This window comes from Tiliqua scincoides, chromosome 7 (genome assembly GCF_035046505.1).
Source record: "Tiliqua scincoides isolate rTilSci1 chromosome 7, rTilSci1.hap2, whole genome shotgun sequence".
NCBI lineage: Eukaryota > Metazoa > Chordata > Lepidosauria > Squamata > Scincidae > Tiliqua > Tiliqua scincoides.
In genome coordinates, this window is record NC_089827.1 from 17,065,250 (window position 1) to 17,082,381 (window position 17,132).

Genomic DNA, 17,132 nt, shown 5'->3' on the forward strand with positions numbered 1-17,132 from the left:
AATGTTCAAGCTAATTATCAACTGCTCACTGGGTCCGTGCGTCATTTTCTTCCCTGGGAATACTGAGGCTGGGACAAAATGGCTCTGGTTTTGCTTGTTGTTGACAGAATCCCTGTTTTTTTTTGGGGGGGGGGGGCATTTTGTTGACACTGAGGTAGAAGAAGAGCAATGTAATAGCACTACTCAAAGTAAGGAACTTATCCCATTCTGATGAATGTTTTCATTTCATTTCAGTCTTGCTCATGCTACATTAAAACTGTCAATTCAAAACCTTGTTTTTGAAATGTGGTAACATCTGATTTGTAAGAAAATTTAGGAAGGGGGGGCAATCGGGCATCTTGCCCCAGGCCCAGTGCCGGCTCTCAGTGGCCCTGTCCTTAGCATATGATATTGTATCTTCCACCAGAAAGAATAGTTTTTATTTAAAATACTTATATCCCACTTTTCATTCACATGTTAGGTACCCAGGGCAGCTTACAGCTTTAAAGCTTAAGGCAAAATGAAATAAGCAGTCAATTAAAGACATAAAAACTGTATTGGCAACCTTCAGTCTCGAAAGACTATGGTATCGCGCTCTGAAAGGTGGTTCTGGCACAGCGTCTAGTGTGGCTGAAAACAATGTAATAAAAGTAGCATAAACTAGTAAGTTTTAAAATGTATATAAACATGACAGAAGATCTAAGATCAACAGAAGTGACCTAAGAGGGAAAGCCCTGATGAAATAAAAAGATATTTAATCCCCTCTGGAAAACTAACCGCAAAAGGGTGTTGAACTTAGACTTAAGAGAAGGCATGAAAAATATAAGGAATCACAACTTGTCTAGCAAACCACTTCCCCTTAGTTGGCAAAATAGGCAAGTGTTTACAGCTTCTTTTAGCTATTCTCCTGGGACTTTTATTAAAAGTGAAGGAGCAGCGCTTAATTGGAGCCAAGATACATCAAGAAGAAAACCTGGCGTGTTTTTCTGGTGCAAGAGCTTGGCTCTGGAACCTGTTAAGAATATGAATTGAGGCACTATTTCTGTAGTGTAGTGTGGTCCCGTCCCGCCCATTCTGTAACAAGAACCAAACCATTGCATATCTGGAATTAGGATGAAGGGCTTCCTGGTCAAAGGCTGCCATGGATGGTCTTGAGTTCTGTCACCTCTCTCTTTAGAAATTCAATGGAACAAGTTTATCATCTGGAGCAGGCAGCTAACAGCCCAATCCTATCCACACTTTCCTGGGAGTAAGCCCCATTGACTCTAAAACAGAAAACAGAAAAGAAATAAATTATAAGAGGCACAGAGTTTCTGTCATTTTGTGCCTTTCCCCCCCTTTATCTTGTTACATTAATATAATTCAGAGTAAGACATATTGTGCTATGCAATTTTGTCAAGGCCCATGTTGCTCTGTATGACGAAGGAGATAGAAAAAGGACCAGAATGGTGAATGTTCCGTGCGTGGTTGTAACAAGGCAGAGCTAAGAGAATCAAGTATAAAATACCCTGTAGTTAATGACTACCTTTCAGAAGGAAAACCTTTTTCAGTAATAGCAAGCTTCTCGACTCCCTCCCTTTCTCTGAAGTCAGGAGAAAAAAATTCAGAGCTGCAAGGCGTAAAGTCTTTAGATCACTAACGAAATGATAGACACAAAGCATGCACAGCACATCCAAATTCTGTCTTTTGAACGTGTGGCTGTCTTAGATCTGCTTGAACTGCTGTTTGGCAACTGGGTTAGAGTATCCTGTTCAGTCACAGTGTTCAGTTTTATGGAAAGTAACTGGTGTGCTGTCTCATTTAATCAGAGGCACGTCCAAGGACGTTTGTCAAAGCAGTATATCAAAACGCCTCCCTATTTTTTGCCTCAGACTAGGTGAACTGACTTAGACATTCTGCATGCCTAGCTTCTACTCTTTTGAAAAGGCTGAAAGGGAACAACCTTCCTTCTCAATCCCTGTAAAGGTTGGCAATCACAAATGAGTATTTATGATCTGGGAGTTCACTGCCTTAGCACCATAATGAGTTCTCAGTAACATTCTGTTTCTAGGAAAGAATCCTGAAGAAAGTCAGCAGGGAAACCTTTGAAAGCTGAAACTGATTAGATTAATCAAAGGTGGAGATCAACTGGTATCACTTTACATCATAGTCATAAACGTAGTGTTAAGTGCATCTCCTTTAAAATGTAAGAAAATGACTATGTGATGGCGTTTGACATGCATAATTATTATGGGTCACCCATGCTCTGTCATCTCAGTGAGATCAAGTGCCTTACCATGGACTCCCCAAATAAATACAGCCGACAACAGGTATGGAATTAAAATGGGCCACTTTTATTAAAATACCAAACATTGCAACAGGGCAACAAAAGGGGTTAAACAAACCCATCCCAAGTGTGGGGTTCTAGGTGGGGGAAACGGCCCTAGCCATCTACGTCCCCCAGTCTCGTAGGGCATCCACCCAACTCCAGACGTAACTCAATTGTTATTAAGCCCATCTCTCAACGTTGCCTGAAGAGGGTAAGTCAGCAGAACTGCTATGGCTTCAGGTCACCCCTGCAAGGCCCCCAAGTTTGGACAAGGGGCTAGCCAGCCTGCCTCCTTGAGCTGGTCAGGCATCCTGGGAGTGGTTCTGGCTCAGCCCACCTTCTTGCTGACACCGAGCAAGTGTCTTGATTGGACACCGAGAAGGTCTTCTGCCTACCTACCCCGCACTTCTACTGCCACAAGGGGAGGTCAGCCTAGTGCTTGGCCTTCCCTGCACTCAAAAAGGTTCTCAAGCCCTGTTGCAAGTCTGTTAAAAAGAGGCCATAACCCATAGGGTTGCACTCCATCGCCATGGTAAAGAGCAGGCTGCCCAAAACAAATTCCAGGATGTTGGATAGCCGCTCCTCCAAGCTCTGTGATGACCCTGCCCAGGTAAGTATTGACTCTTTTGCGGGCAACGTCTATTCTTCTAATGCTGCACACCCACCTCCAAGCCCTCCTAGGCTTCATATCAGACCACAGGATAGTCATCCCAGGGAACTGACTAACGAGCATTAGTCTGACACCTGAAGTCTGTGGGACAGGTGACTAAGCCCAACCATAGCATCACATAGTCGCCTGACAAAAGCCCTACCAGGGGCGATGACCTTACAGGTGAGATTAAGGTGCCCAACCAGCCTTTGCAATTCTTTTAATGTTAACTTACAGGACCCCAGGGCACTAGTTAACATCCCAGTCAATTTGTCCAATTTATCCCTGGGCAGCTGACTGGTCTGTGCCACTGAGTCTAACTCGATACCTAAAAAGGTGAGCTTATTGACCGGGCCCTCTGTCTTGTCATGCGCCAAAGGGACCCCCAGTTGCCCATACAGCTCTGTAAAATCACCCAGAAGCTGAGCACACCAGTCCATGGAGGCCCCATAAAAAGGGAATCATCGTGATAGTGGGCAGTGGATTGTAGCCCTGTCCTAAAGCGTACACTCCATTCCAAAAATGAACTAAACGCCTCAAAAACTGAACAGGAAATTGAACATCCCATCGGTAGCGCCTGGTCCACGTAATAACCCCCTTCAAAATGAAAACCCAACTGCAAAAATCCTTTTTTGGGGGCTTTTTTTGGGCAGGAGGTCTGGTCTAGAGGGTAGAGCCTCCATTTGCCTGAAGATAACATCCACAGGTCACCAGTTCGAGGCCACCGGCACCATGTCACCTTGAAGCGGCTGACAAGCTGAGCTGAGTTATTCCATCTGCTCTGAGCGTGGGAGGATAGAGGCCAGAATGTTGCGACCAGATCAAGAAAGAAACATCTGAATGTTGTGGTTTCTTGAAAGATAGAACCTTCTTTCAAATCGTAAAAATCCCTACGGGGATTTAATTAGCCTGCCTATGTAAACCACCTTCAAATAAAGTCCAAGGAGAAATCTGAGGACCAAAAAAGGCGGTATAGAAATACCTGTATTATTATTATTATTATTATTATTATTATTATTATTATTATTATTATTATTACCAGTCCCAAAGGACTGAAGATTACTTAAAGGAGGTACAGTAAATGGTCCAACTACTCTGCCTGCCTCCACCTCCTTGGCTATTTTACGCCTCACCACATCCTCCATGCCTCTAACTGACTGGAGGTTATGAGCAAACATGTGGCTGGCCGGCGGCGGCGCAGGAATCCTAAATCCAAACTTAAAACCATCCAACAACAATTGAGCTGCAGGTTGATCATTATAAAATTGCAGCCAGTAGCCTAAGGACAAAATCTTAATTGGCGTTGGGCCCGTTATTAACACCTGACAGGGGTCCGTCACCAGACTTTCTCCCACCCTGGGTGAAGGATCGCATACCCTACCGGGGACCACTGAGTCTGGGGCATTTCGCAACTGGGTGCTTAGTGCCACATATTCCGCAGCCATGGGAATAGGGGCAGCCCTGCCTATTACATTTCCCGGTGGCGTTGAATTCGAAGCATGCACGATGGTTTTGAACCCACTGCGCACCGCCTGGTGCTTTATGCTGCTCAATTCTGTTAAGCGCAATTAAATGCCCACTGTCTGCCCTATCACCAAGCATGGCCCTGGCAGGAAGAACCAACTGCACCCAGAGTTCCCAGTGGGGTACAGTCCAATCGAGAGCTGGGTCATGTGAAGCCCTGATGCGGAAATGATGGTCATAGGCCATCCAAGCTGCCCCAGCATGGTCGCAAAAAGAGCGATGAATAATGTCCAGGTATTTAAAGAGTTTCCCTGCCTTCTTATGGTACAACTGGACAGTGACCCCGGAATATATGCTGAAGCCATTGAGCCAATTAGTCCAATTTTTGTCAATTTTTCTTTGCCTAGCAGTCTCAACATCTCGCAGGGGGTCACCCACTTTGGGGGTAGGCTCTGGCTCAATGTGTAAAAGGCTAAACATGTCTATAAAGTCACCTCGCCATATCTTCTCCTTGACTCCCAAGGCGAGGTGCGAACCCAGAGGGATGGCTATAGTGCCATATGAAATCTTAGGCTTTTCCTTCTCCTCTACCAGGCCCAGAGAATCAACCCCCCAATCCACATCCTGCTGTTCAAAATCGGGCTCACGCACAGCTGGGTACTGCCAATAAGGTGGAGGGGCTCTTCCTGCCTTGGGTCTAGGCTTGGTTTATGGATATGCCCAGCATAATGCCCAAGGGTACTGTGGATAGCTAGGACCATGCCAGAAAGTAGGGGGCCCCCATGGGGACCAGGGTTGCTCTGAGACAGCCCAGCCAAAAGGTCGGATTTGGCCCTCCCGCTCATCCCAAACCGGTTCCAAGTTCAGGTCAAAGTCAAACACTTGCTCGCATTACCCCCTGCTGCCTCTGTTGGCCCACGGTCGTGGTTTCTTAAGTGGGCTGACTGCCTCAACCTCAGGGGAGTTGTTATCCTGTGGGTCACCTTCCTTGGCAGTGACCAGCGCACCAGCTGAGGCAGCAACCTGCTTAGGGGGGAGAGAGGCATGCATCAATGTACCTCTATTTTTTCTAGTGGACCTGCGTGGTCCAGGGGCCAGACCGGCATTCGAGCCCCCATCACCGTGACCCGCTTTCCTGAGTGCTTTTTCTTTTTGCCTGGCTTCGTAACTGGCCATAAAGGCACAAAACTCCACCATCTGGTCCGCCTCGTCTGAGGAAGAAGGGGGGATGGGGGTGGCCGCACTGGGATAGGCCTTTTGGCGGCCTTACTGCCTGACTTCTGCGTCTTTTTGCCCATGTTTCTACCCCCCACGATAGTGTATGAGACAGGGGCCCACCACCCCTATGTTTTTGTTTTAACCAGTAGGATACAGCAGGGGCACGATAACCTTGACGACTGGACCGCTCTGTTGTCACTGCTGTTCAGGATTGCCCTGCTGCCACCTTCCTGTGCCAGCGTAAGAGGAGGGTTGCAGCCGAGCAGGGCACCTGGGCACTTCCTGCCCCAATGGAGATGCCCCCCTCTGAAGATGCCAGAGATCCCCCCCAACACAGCGGGGGGAGAGCAAACAAAAACCACTGCCAATGCATGGGGGGGGTGCAACCAGGCCCTCTAAATGCCCCCTTTTGCCACAAGGGACTCCACTGAGGAGTCAGTAAAAACAATGGGGGGGGGATAGAGAGCAGCAGCTAATAGGCACTGGGGGGGTGGAAATCAGCACCCTCCAAAAGCGCCCAAAACGGCCCCCCCAATCCGGGAGCGCCAGCTACTGGGGGCAGCACAGAGCAAAATGGCACCAGGCTTACTTGCCACGCGGCATTCAAAATGGCCGCCGCACCTTAGCATCCAAGGTGGCTGAGAGGAGGCTCTTTCTGCCGCTAATGCAGCCTTGGCTGCGAGAGGCGTCCCCCGCCTGCTCTCTCCGCGGGATAGCCCCGAGCCTGCGCATGGGGCTGAGGGCAGAGGCGGGGCTCAAAGTGCGCCTCGCACCGCTTGAGCCCCGTCCCAAGGGCAGCCTGCAGCCTTGGCTGCGAAAGGCGCCCGCTGCCTGCTCTCCCCACAGGGCAGCCCCAAGCCTGTGCGCGGGGCTGATGGCAGAGGTGGGGCTGGAAGCGTGCTTCACGCTGCTGGAGCCCCATCCCGAAGGCAGCTTCCCACTCACTCCTGGATAAGCGACCGGTCGCGTCGCTTGTTAGAAGCGGACTGAGCAGCCCCTTGCGCACATGCACCTGGGCTGCTCTCCCGTCCCACCCCTTTCAACCAGCCAGCCAATCAGCTGGCAGCAAACCCCTGCTGCCGGCTGATAGGGGGGAAAGCCTGGCAATCACTGCCAGTGTGCCAGGGAGGTGCGCTAACAGCCCTTCTTTTGCCACAATTTAAATTCACATTACTGTTGTGCAAATGTTTTCCAGTAACCGCTGTGTAAACAGCCTTGTGCTAGGTTACAGTAAACTGTTTTACATGAAAATGTTTTGCTAATTACAGCTCATTAACAGTACATTATTGTTTTGCTAGCTAGAAGAGGAAAGATAAAGATACTAGTAGGACACGTTTAAGGATCAAAAACTGATCAGTGCCTCATGTTTTCATGCATCTTGAAATTCTTGTTGGCCACAGATGTGGCGAAAATGTTACCTTATTTATGAATTGTGAATCTTGTTCTGTTGATAACTTTGTTTGACTGCTGGTTCTCTCAAAGATGGTTAGATACTCTGGTGCTATCTGGAGTTTTCTCATTTACTTCTTTTAGTGAATAATATCATAATAAACTTATAGCCTAATCCTATCCTTCCCTCCATGCTGGTGCAGCCATGTTAAAAACAGGTGCACTGTATCCAGCAGAAGGGCAGATAGGGAGGCTTCAGAGGGGGAAAGGGATTTAAATCTTCTTACACTTCTGTAAGCTTCCTGCTCTGGAATGGGTCTCCTCATACCCACACCAGTGGCTTTGCTGGTACAAATCTGAGGAGAGAAAGGTGGCAGGGAGGCTGCTGCCAGATAAAATCCAGCATGTGCCATTGCCACTGGATCCACACCCTCCTGAAACTTCCCCTGCCCCTAATGCACCCCCTCCCTGCCCCCTCCTTGCCCCCTTTCTACCTCCCTTCCCCACCTCTCTTACCTCCCCCGCTTTGTTACCTTCTCTGGCAGGTGTCCAGTGATCCGGGGATACATTTGGGAAGGCTCTGGGCTTCCCACAAACCTTTGGGCAATGAGCTACTCTGTGCACTGTTGGAGCCAATGCAATGCACATTCTGCTGGTGTCTGGGCCTAGGAGGGTTGGGCTGTGAATTGCATTTGCACGTGAATGTCAGACTGACATATTTGACGTTTCAGTGTACCCACTGTACTTGTTTATGGTGTCTTCACAATTGCCACCAACTTTTGAGTTATGGAAGGATACATTTTGATAAGCTGTCTTTTATTACAATGCAATTTCCTTCAGTTGATTTTGCATTTTCTTTTCTTTTCTGATCAGTTATTTTCCATTATCTGAAATTCAGAGTGTGGTAACGTAGACGTTCTTGTGAATAAACACTGCCGAAGATGAAGCCGCACCCCAGAATCAGTCATTTTGTTGCCGTCTGTTCCGTCTTCTGCCTGGCAGGTAAGATAAGTTTAATCAAATAACAGTCGCTGAAGTGATTCAAAAATGGGAATTGTCATATTAGAAGAAAGTATTTTAATTGCTGGCAATCAAATTTTGGTTCTTTTGGTTTTCTTTTTGGCATTCTTTTGGTTTTCACAACTACTATAGCTAAAGCATTCTTCTGGGTTTGAGGAAGATCTGGATGTTGACACTTTGACCTCCTGATAGTAATGGAGGGGGTTGTAATAGCAGGAGTTGTAGCCATCTAATAGCCTGTTTGGACAATAATGCACAATGGCTATCTAAATGTCCAAGAACTAAACAAAAATGCTTGTCTCCATGCACATCTCTGGAAAGATCCTTCCCTAAATTTTGCACACAGTAGGTTGTATCCTAAAAATGGCATGTTTGTTGTATAAGTTTCGTTTGTGCAAGGAGAGGTTTTGCGAAGTCCCATTCCCCACCCTGTTTTTCCTCCGTAGAATACCCTGGTTTTCCCCCATAGGCTCCTGAGGGTCTCCCACCCCCATCCCCGAGTGCTGTTTTTAACATTTTGGTTATATATGCCAAGTAAGCTTAATTTTAAGAGTTTGTTTAAAGCTTTTAATTTTGAAGAAATGTCCTGTCAAATGATTTGATTTTTTACTTTGAGCAGACTGGCATGAGGTATAAGCACTAGTTATAAGTTATACTTATAAAACTAGTTATAAAACTAGTTATAGTTATTCTTGTAAAACCTAGTTATTAAACCCCTAGTGCAAAGCCAGCAGATGTGTGAAACAAACAGACATAACTGTACTCTCCAGTGTTCTACATATTTCAACGCTCTTAGTGGCAGAGCCATGACCCCTGTTGAGAGAAGATGCATATTTTTTTTAAAGAAATGATTTGGATTTCTTCGAATCCCAGCAAGCTATTTTAGTGATTTCGTCTTTTTCTTTTACATTTTCCGTGTGTGTGTGTAACTTAAGAATGTATTTAAATATAGAATTGTTTATTAATTAGAACACAAATACAACAAAAAGCAAAAAATCTGTCAAATAAACAATTGTTGCACAAACAGCGAGGGGGAGGGATAAAACCTAGTGATCAGTAGCTGCATCTGTGGGCCAGTAATTCAAGACTTGAATTATATTGGACTAATTTGTAACTCACCCAATTAAAATGACATTTTAAGTCTGGACACTAAGGATACATAGACCTGACCTAAATTCATAGCTTGAGCAATGATGTTCACTGTAGAACACTTTAATCTCTATTGACTGTTTTGATTGAAGATCTGCTCTTTGAAACTGGGATAGGATGTCACAGTGAGCGATGATGATGATACTACTGATAAGATTAGGTTGGTACAATTTGAAAAGGGTTGATGAGTCTGAAGATGTGAACTTAAAGGAGTCAATAAGTTAGTGTTTGGGGGTATTTTTTGCACTCTAATGTTAGTGGGTTTTTTTTTCCAATTAATGTTTATAATACAATCCAGCGATTTTACTCGGATCCAGAGAAGCCCATGTACATGCACAAAGCTTCTGTTTGCACATGGGGTGCTGATCTTGCCAAGCTTTCCTACTAGTAACAGTCACTTCAGCGTTACAGAGTTCCTCTGGGCGTTTCTATGGAGAAGACTTTTCCACGAGTTGTGGGAAGGAAAGAAATGACTGAAAAGTCTATGCGTGTTGGGAATTGATGCTGATATTTGTGATTAGAGTATAGGCATCAGATTCTCACTAGTACAACACTATGCACTGTAGTCATCACATCTGTTGGGTTATTAGGTCTTCCAGAACACAGCCACTTTTTTTTTCCATAGGTGATGAAATTTTGGGGACTTGGTCTTTTTGGTTGATAACATTAAGTGAAAAGATCTTGTCCACTTTGAAGAAATTATCTGTCATCTCATTCTTTTCTTCTGCTCTGAACTGCCTACTCAAGTATCTGGCAGATTTAAAGGAGGCAGAAGAAGTTCATCCTTTTCCTTTTAAGATGGTACTTCCTTTAAAACCGTTTACTTTTCTTTCATTGCAAATAGGCCTGGGGTGCTGCAGTGCTGCAAGACTTTCTGGTGAGTGATGTATCAATCAGCAATGTCATCATTGCTTCTGCATAGATTGATGCAGAGGCATGCTCAAAAGGCATAGGAGAGGCATGGTCTATGTACATTCTGTGGCAGCAATCTGAATTCCTGTATGCTAAAAGCATCAAGGCAGAGCTAGTAGCTTCCTGTGTACTGTCAGAATTTTGCAAAGAATTTGGCAGTAATCTGGCATAAGCATTTTGAGAACCCAGCCTTCATGTTTTTATTTTTTAAGGGGTAGTTCCTACAGTTGCAGGGAAATTTCTGAAAACACCTGTGCTCTCCTAGATTATAGAGCCTCTGTACTCTTCATGACCACGTGGTCCTCCCTCATAACCTAGAGAAACTTCTCATCAATCGCTATGTCCATATTCTTGGAGTTATATTGTTCTTTACAAAAGACAAAATTCCAAACTTCATAGCAACTCAAGGTGTGGTCCATCCAAAAGTAAGCCCTTTAATTTCTATTGCTTTCAACCCTCCCATATGAATTAACAGAATAAAGTGCTTAACTTTGGTGGCTTGACCCCTTAAATTTTAGAATAAAGCAAAAGATTGAGAACATAAATGGAAAATATGTAAACTTGCACAAATTGATCTAATTCTATGCTGCACAGGAATCTTCACTTTCGGGTTTTCATATCTATTTTAATACCAAACGTGTTAAGCTGTTTTTAAAAGTCTGTATGTTCAAAATGCGCACCGTGTACGCAGGTTGTTTATGGTTTGTATCATTGCATGATCATATTTATACTATGGCTTCCTGAAATTTTATTTTATTTGCCTCATTGGTTTTTCAGACTTTCTTCTGTTGGCCAGGGATTTATGGTTTTTCTGCAGAATAATACCTGCTCAGGCTTGACATACATGTCCATACATGTTGGGAATTGAAACTGCAAACTACAGTTTGGTACATGAAGCTACAACCTAATAACATGCATGGCGCTAAAGAACTTTGGTCCAGTGACCAAAATTCTTCTGCATGAAGCTTTTTGATCCTGATTTCCATGTACATTGACAAAGCAAAGTCTCAGACCTGTACAGATGAATTTTCTCCACTGATATAATTTTCAACTATGATTTCTGAAGTTGCCTTCCTAAATTTAGTGTTCCAGGAGGCAAATGCAAACCAGGTCACATCCCAACTAAAGTTAAGAATTTCTCAGCGGAAGTTGAGTTACATTGAGTCCCTGAGAATGGGTCACATACTGTACAGAACTGACTGCCAATCTGTACAATAAACTTTAGCTTGTGTGACATTCTCGTTCCATGCTACAAGAGAAATTATAGCTGCTCATACAAAACAAAAAAAGGGGGGAAATAATTCTCTCTCTCTCTCTCTCTCTCTCTCTCTCTCTCTCTCTCTCTCTCTCTCTCTCTCTCTCTCTCTCTCTCTTTCAAATTTGCTTGAAGGGGCTGACGTGCTCCATGGAATGCAGAGAGGTAAGTTGATAAGTTCAACTTTTTGAAATTGTAGAATTTCCCTAAATATTCTACTGCCTCAAAAATGTTCCACTTGAGTTGAAAACAAGGATGAAAATGAAAAGTCTATACAGTTAAGGCCCTGTAACTTGATCAAATATCTCTAAGTATTGTTCTCTACCAAGTGCAGAGGGCCCACATAAAATTGTTAGCTGGACTGGCATCACAGTCAGCCAGTGGGGCACTGGACAAGGATCCATGCCTGTCAGAGGACACAGTGTATCACATTTGGATATTTAGTAGGCAGTGACCACCAATATGATTGTTTCTGTAGTGATGCCCAGCCTATGGAATGTTTTCAGCTGAGATCAGGACCCCTCATTTGCTATTGACATTCCAGAGGGGAGTTAAAACTTTTTTTTTCTGTTTTGACAAGCATTTGACTTTCTGCTTTGGCACTTAGGTATTTGGTTTTGGGTCTATGCTGCTGATTTAACAGTTGTTTTGGAATTTTTAAAAATTGTATTTTAAAGTTTTGTATACTATTTTTAATTGTGTTGTAAGCCGCTTTGAGCTTCCTGTTGTGCTTGGAAAAGCAGGTTAAAAATACCTTTAAATAAATAAATAAATAAATAAATAAATAAAAGTCCAAAGTGAGACAGCAGTGAGGACACTCTTTGGGGGGAGGGGTTTGTGGGAGTGTGTGTGTTTGCACAAATGCTAACAAAAGCCATGGTTCACTTAAACCAGAATCTGAAGCTAGTTTGCAAACCCTCATTAAATTTAATCATTACTGGCATTGGTTTTGATGCAGATATAATACTACATCATGGTTAATACTGATAAGAGAGAAGATGGCGAAATCAGATAGTAGAAAGAAGAGGAGGGAGAAACACAGGTGATAGTGTGCTCCCAAGCTTTTATTCATGGTTTAGAGACAGAAAAGCTCTGTATAGGAGGGGGAATTTTGGCAGGTGCAGCTCAACATGTAAGGGTTTAAAAAGCTGCACCTGCCAAAATTCTTCCTCCTACACAATGGTTAAAGGTATAGGCAGAGTCTCCTCCATTGCATCTGGGCACCCTGCATACGAATGTCCTGGCCGATGATATAAAATGCACATTTTTATGACTTTTCCTTTGGTCAGGCAAGAATGCGACAAAATTTAGGTCACGGAGGGTGAAAATTTATGTGGCTGGTAACTCAAAAACCTGACAAATATTGTCAGTGGGAAGTCTTTCGCTGCTGAATGAGCGTAAATAAACGATTCAATGCACTGGATATACAGAAACAGTCTTCAGCAGTTATCTAGAGAAGCAATAGTTCTTTGTGTCTCTGATGAATCATTGCAAAAAATCCACTTGACTTCACCTTCTCTGACATATGACTTATCAGTCTGCACTTTTTGTAGCAAAAGATGAATAAGGCCGACACAGTCTCAGTTGGGAGTAATAGAACACTTGGCTTCCCAGAAAGCACTCATAAAGATTTCGGACCCTCTCTTACCAATGACATTTAACTTTATTTGTTCTGCAGCAAGCCTATCAGATACATTGCAGAATTTTACAGTTAATTGATGAATGTGTGTGCCTGGTCCAGAAAAAAACTATAACTGGCAGTAGTTTTCCCTTGATGAATAGATAGCCCACCTAAGGAACTGAACATGGTCATAAATCCAAATGTGTGTAATGCGTCCTCTTCCTTGCAGTCAAATTAGATATGACGTCTTGTGGTGTCTTTTTATTTGTTTCACAGCTGCTGCAGAGGCAAAGCTATTTGGCTCAGTGCTGGGGCAGGCCTGGGGGTTGAACTAATCTCCCCAACATACAGCACTTGAGTTACTGATATTAGTATTATTGCTTAGTTAATTGCATCCCACCTGGTGGTGGTTGGTGTTTTCTAAATATCAAGGCCTTTCCAAGAACCTAGGATGTCTAGAAGTATTTCCACAGAATATGTGCAGTTCCAAGCAGAGCTGCTTTTTTCAGTTCGTATGCAGTAATCTCATATAGTGAGGTGTCTTTCCAAGTCTTGGGTGTAGCACCTAAAGCACCCACCACTATCAGTTTTTGCCTTTTTTTGCTAGCAATTTTTTTTGCTATTATCAATAATACAAATAATTTTTTCACCCAAAAAATTCACAAAGTTGTTTATAGAAAAAAATTAAATAACTAAATGGCCCCATGTCCCAAAATGGCTCACAATTTAAATAAATTTGAAAGAAACACCAGCAAATGACCACTAGGAAAGACACTGTGCTGGAGTGAAGAGCGACCTTGTCCAGTTAGTAAGGTTATTACCTATATTCATTATATTAACTATATATGGGAGAACAGGCATAATATAGGCCTTTCTCCTCATCTTCATGGCCAACAGCAGGAAAGGAAATTTAAGTATGACTGAAAAGTTTAACCCTTTAACCCTTCCCTCTGTCTATACCCCCAATTCAAATCTCTCTCTCTCTCTCTCTCTCTCTCTCTCTCTCTCTCTCTCTCTCTCTCCAACGAGAGAACTAGTCCCAGATATTCCATATCATGTTTAGTTTGAGCCTTGGTTTTCAAAAATTATAGGAGATACTTTTTTTTTTTACACATTTCACCTTGATTAGAGTTAATGCAGTCATCATTCACGTTATGAGGTGTGCAAGGGACATTTTACTTCCTGTCTAAGTTGAGAGGTACACCTTGAGAACTGTCCATACATAATAATGGGTTTACCTGTATGTTCTCCATAACTGGCCTTTCCAAGAACCTAGAAGTATTTCTGCAGAATATGTGCAGTTCCAAGTAGAGCTTGGAACGTTCTACTCAGGAACAAAAACATAAACTGGTATCTCAAATGATATGTAGTGTGGAATTTTTTTCCCCAAGGCAACAGCTTCAGAAAGACATGTTGTGGAGGCTGGAATTTATATTTAAGGTTTTCTCTGAAGCACAGAGCATGTGGCAATATTCACAGCTCCTGAGAGTGAATACATTCTTCCCTCTAAAGATAAAAGTGTGTTCCTGTGTATACTCATTATTTATACCCTTGACAAAGAATAACAAATCATGGTGTTTGTTGTGAACTGAACCTCTGAAATTTTAGTCCCTGAGCACCCAAGCAATGGCACATCTTTTGAGAATCAAGTTAGTCCTTTTGACCCTCCGTTTTTAATTACTAGTTTTTGCACAAGCTCTGAGTCATTGAAAGGGGCATTCTAGTCTTTTCCCTCCAATAAGAATATATTGGTATTAGTACTTTATTCTTAAAAATGTCTCAAATGTCTTTATGACATTGAAAGATCATTTCTAATCAGCTGTAAATCCAGGTAGTTGTTACCATGGAAACTGAGAATAGTAGATGTCTTAGAGCAGGGGCATCAGACTCATTTCATACAATGAATAGTCTTCATGATGCTTGCTGAGGGTCAGAAGTGATGTCATTATGCAGGTATTGACCAGCACTTTTTTCACTTAGGAACTCATTAGTTGCAAATAACAGAAGAGAAAATACATAAATCCTAATCCTGCTTTTAGTTTTCCCCTGCTTTATTTATGTTATTTGGCAAACACTGATGTTGCTGGGGGTGAGGACATGGTGGGCTGAGCTATATAAATTAGGCTAACTCTCAGGATAGGGATAAAAATAAAATAGACAAGAAGTAAAAAATAAATTATAAAATAGCTTGTGTAAACAAGCATAAGCAATGTAACGTAGAACAAGTAAAATATAGATTGATGGTATAGCAGCAACAGGCCTTGCATTCTAACCCTTTTCCTTTTTTTTTTATCCCATAGAAAATCCTTCTGTGTGATATAAGCCATCACTGTATAAAGTGATATCAAAAAGATGATATAAGACTAGAATGTAGACGTGAGCTATATTCCTGAATAATATTGCAAATAACTGTTAGAATTTGTCACAGCATTTTTCGGAGGCATGTTCGCAAACCCCAACTGCATTGGATATTGGCTAAGAATAGAATTTCTATTTCTATTTAATTAATTGTTTTCCATCCTAAGACCGCCTTAGTTTTCATTTTCTGCATTTGAATTAGTGCATGTAATATGATCACTTTGCTGGCTCCTGGGAATAAAGACCAGATGAAAACAAAGAGCCACCAGAAAAGAAATTCTTCATCAGGACATCGTTTGTATTCATTCAGTTAAGGTGACCTAATTGAAGTGCTGCTTCATTTCAAACGCAAACACCCTCTTAATTACTGGTGGCCAAGGCATGGTGAGAATCATTTCAATGGTCCTCTGTACATAGGCCAAGAAGCACTCTTTGGTTTACAAAATCCAGTTTAAAAAAAAAAATGTCTGTACTTTACATACTCCGATATCATCTTAAATTAAGGGGAGCAAGCCTTAAGAATGGAGATGAATGGGCTAGGCTGCATACTGTGGAGGGTAGGAGAGAGATCAGGAAACTTGGGAGAGGAAAGGGGAATTATTTCCCCTTCTTCTACAAGCCTCCGTCTTACCAGTGGGTCTCCTTGGACCTGCTCCAGCTGTTTACTTGGCGTAAGTCTGAGGAGAGAAAGGGTCATGTTGGAAGATTGCCTTTTATGATAACTGGAAAGCACGTTCTGACGTCGGAACGCTAGCGGTGGAGCCCATCAATAGGACTGGACTGTCTGGAAAGTCTCAAACCTTTGCAGAGACATGAAAAGTGCTCTAAAAACTTTTGGAAGTGATCAAATCCTTCCCCCTCTCCCCCAGCTGTGCAAACTAATAATGGAAGGGCAGAGTGCTTCTAACAAAGTCATTGCTCAAGGCCAGCAATCTTGTGTTTTGTTGAGGTGGATTGCAGTGCTGCAGCTTGGGAACCCCTGTTGTAGCCTTTTTGCTATAGCATAAAGAAAGGGCTTACAAGAGAATAGAGGGGGAAACCACTTTGAATGAAGAGCACCTTAAGTTTATTGCCTTCCTAGTTATGTATTTAAATGAGTTGACAGTTTGAAGAACATCTCATCCTTGTGTTCTAGTTAAAAGCCAGGCTAGATGACAATGCCTGACTTTCAAACACATTTTCCCTCATTTCTGTGACTGTTGCCTTCATTTCTTTGCTACTTGTTAGTAGCGCCAACAGCTTTAAAAAGGGCTCGTTTGATCCCAGTGGATACTACTTAACAAGTAAGCATACTTCTATTTCAAACTTTGGCCTGGGAAGGGGGCGGGTTTAGCTGCAGCACCATCTGCAGATCATAGCCCCCTCCCTAGGCCTGATCCACCATGGATCCACACGGACTCGCACCAGTGATATTGTTGTGCAAAAGTCTCCTTATCCCAAGAAGGTTTCTGGAGGCAGAAACTCCCCTGTAGTTTGTGCCTCTGCATCGTCACACAGGGAGTCAGTTAGGGTCAGGCTGTTTGATTCTTAGCACAGCTGACTCAAACTAAGCAACATAATTTGCTTGACAGATTTATGTTTTCATCACGGAAAATTTATTTTTCCAGAATAGAAAGTTAGGTTTTTATCTTAAATACAGAGAACATTGGTGAGTAAGGATCAAGCTTTTGCTTTATGTCTTCTTCCCCAGTGATTTGAAAATACTTTTTTAAAAAATGACCTCAAATTGCTATGTGGATGTTTCTGGTTGTTGTTTATGGTTTTTCAGTCTATATTTGAAGCTTGTTGGTTATGATAAGAGGAATTTTCT

General features: G+C 43.0%; 1 protein-coding gene across 1 annotated transcript in view; it reads left to right on the forward strand.

Moving 5' to 3' along the window:
• The first annotated feature begins 2,816 nt into the window (after positions 1-2,816).
• Positions 2,817-17,132, forward strand: part of CNTN1 (contactin 1) — a 68,957-nt gene continuing 54,641 nt past the window's right edge. The window contains exon 1 of the mRNA XM_066633682.1: positions 2,817-2,897. Coding sequence (XP_066489779.1) covers positions 2,817-2,897 — 81 coding nt within the window. The remainder of the gene's footprint in view (positions 2,898-17,132) is intronic.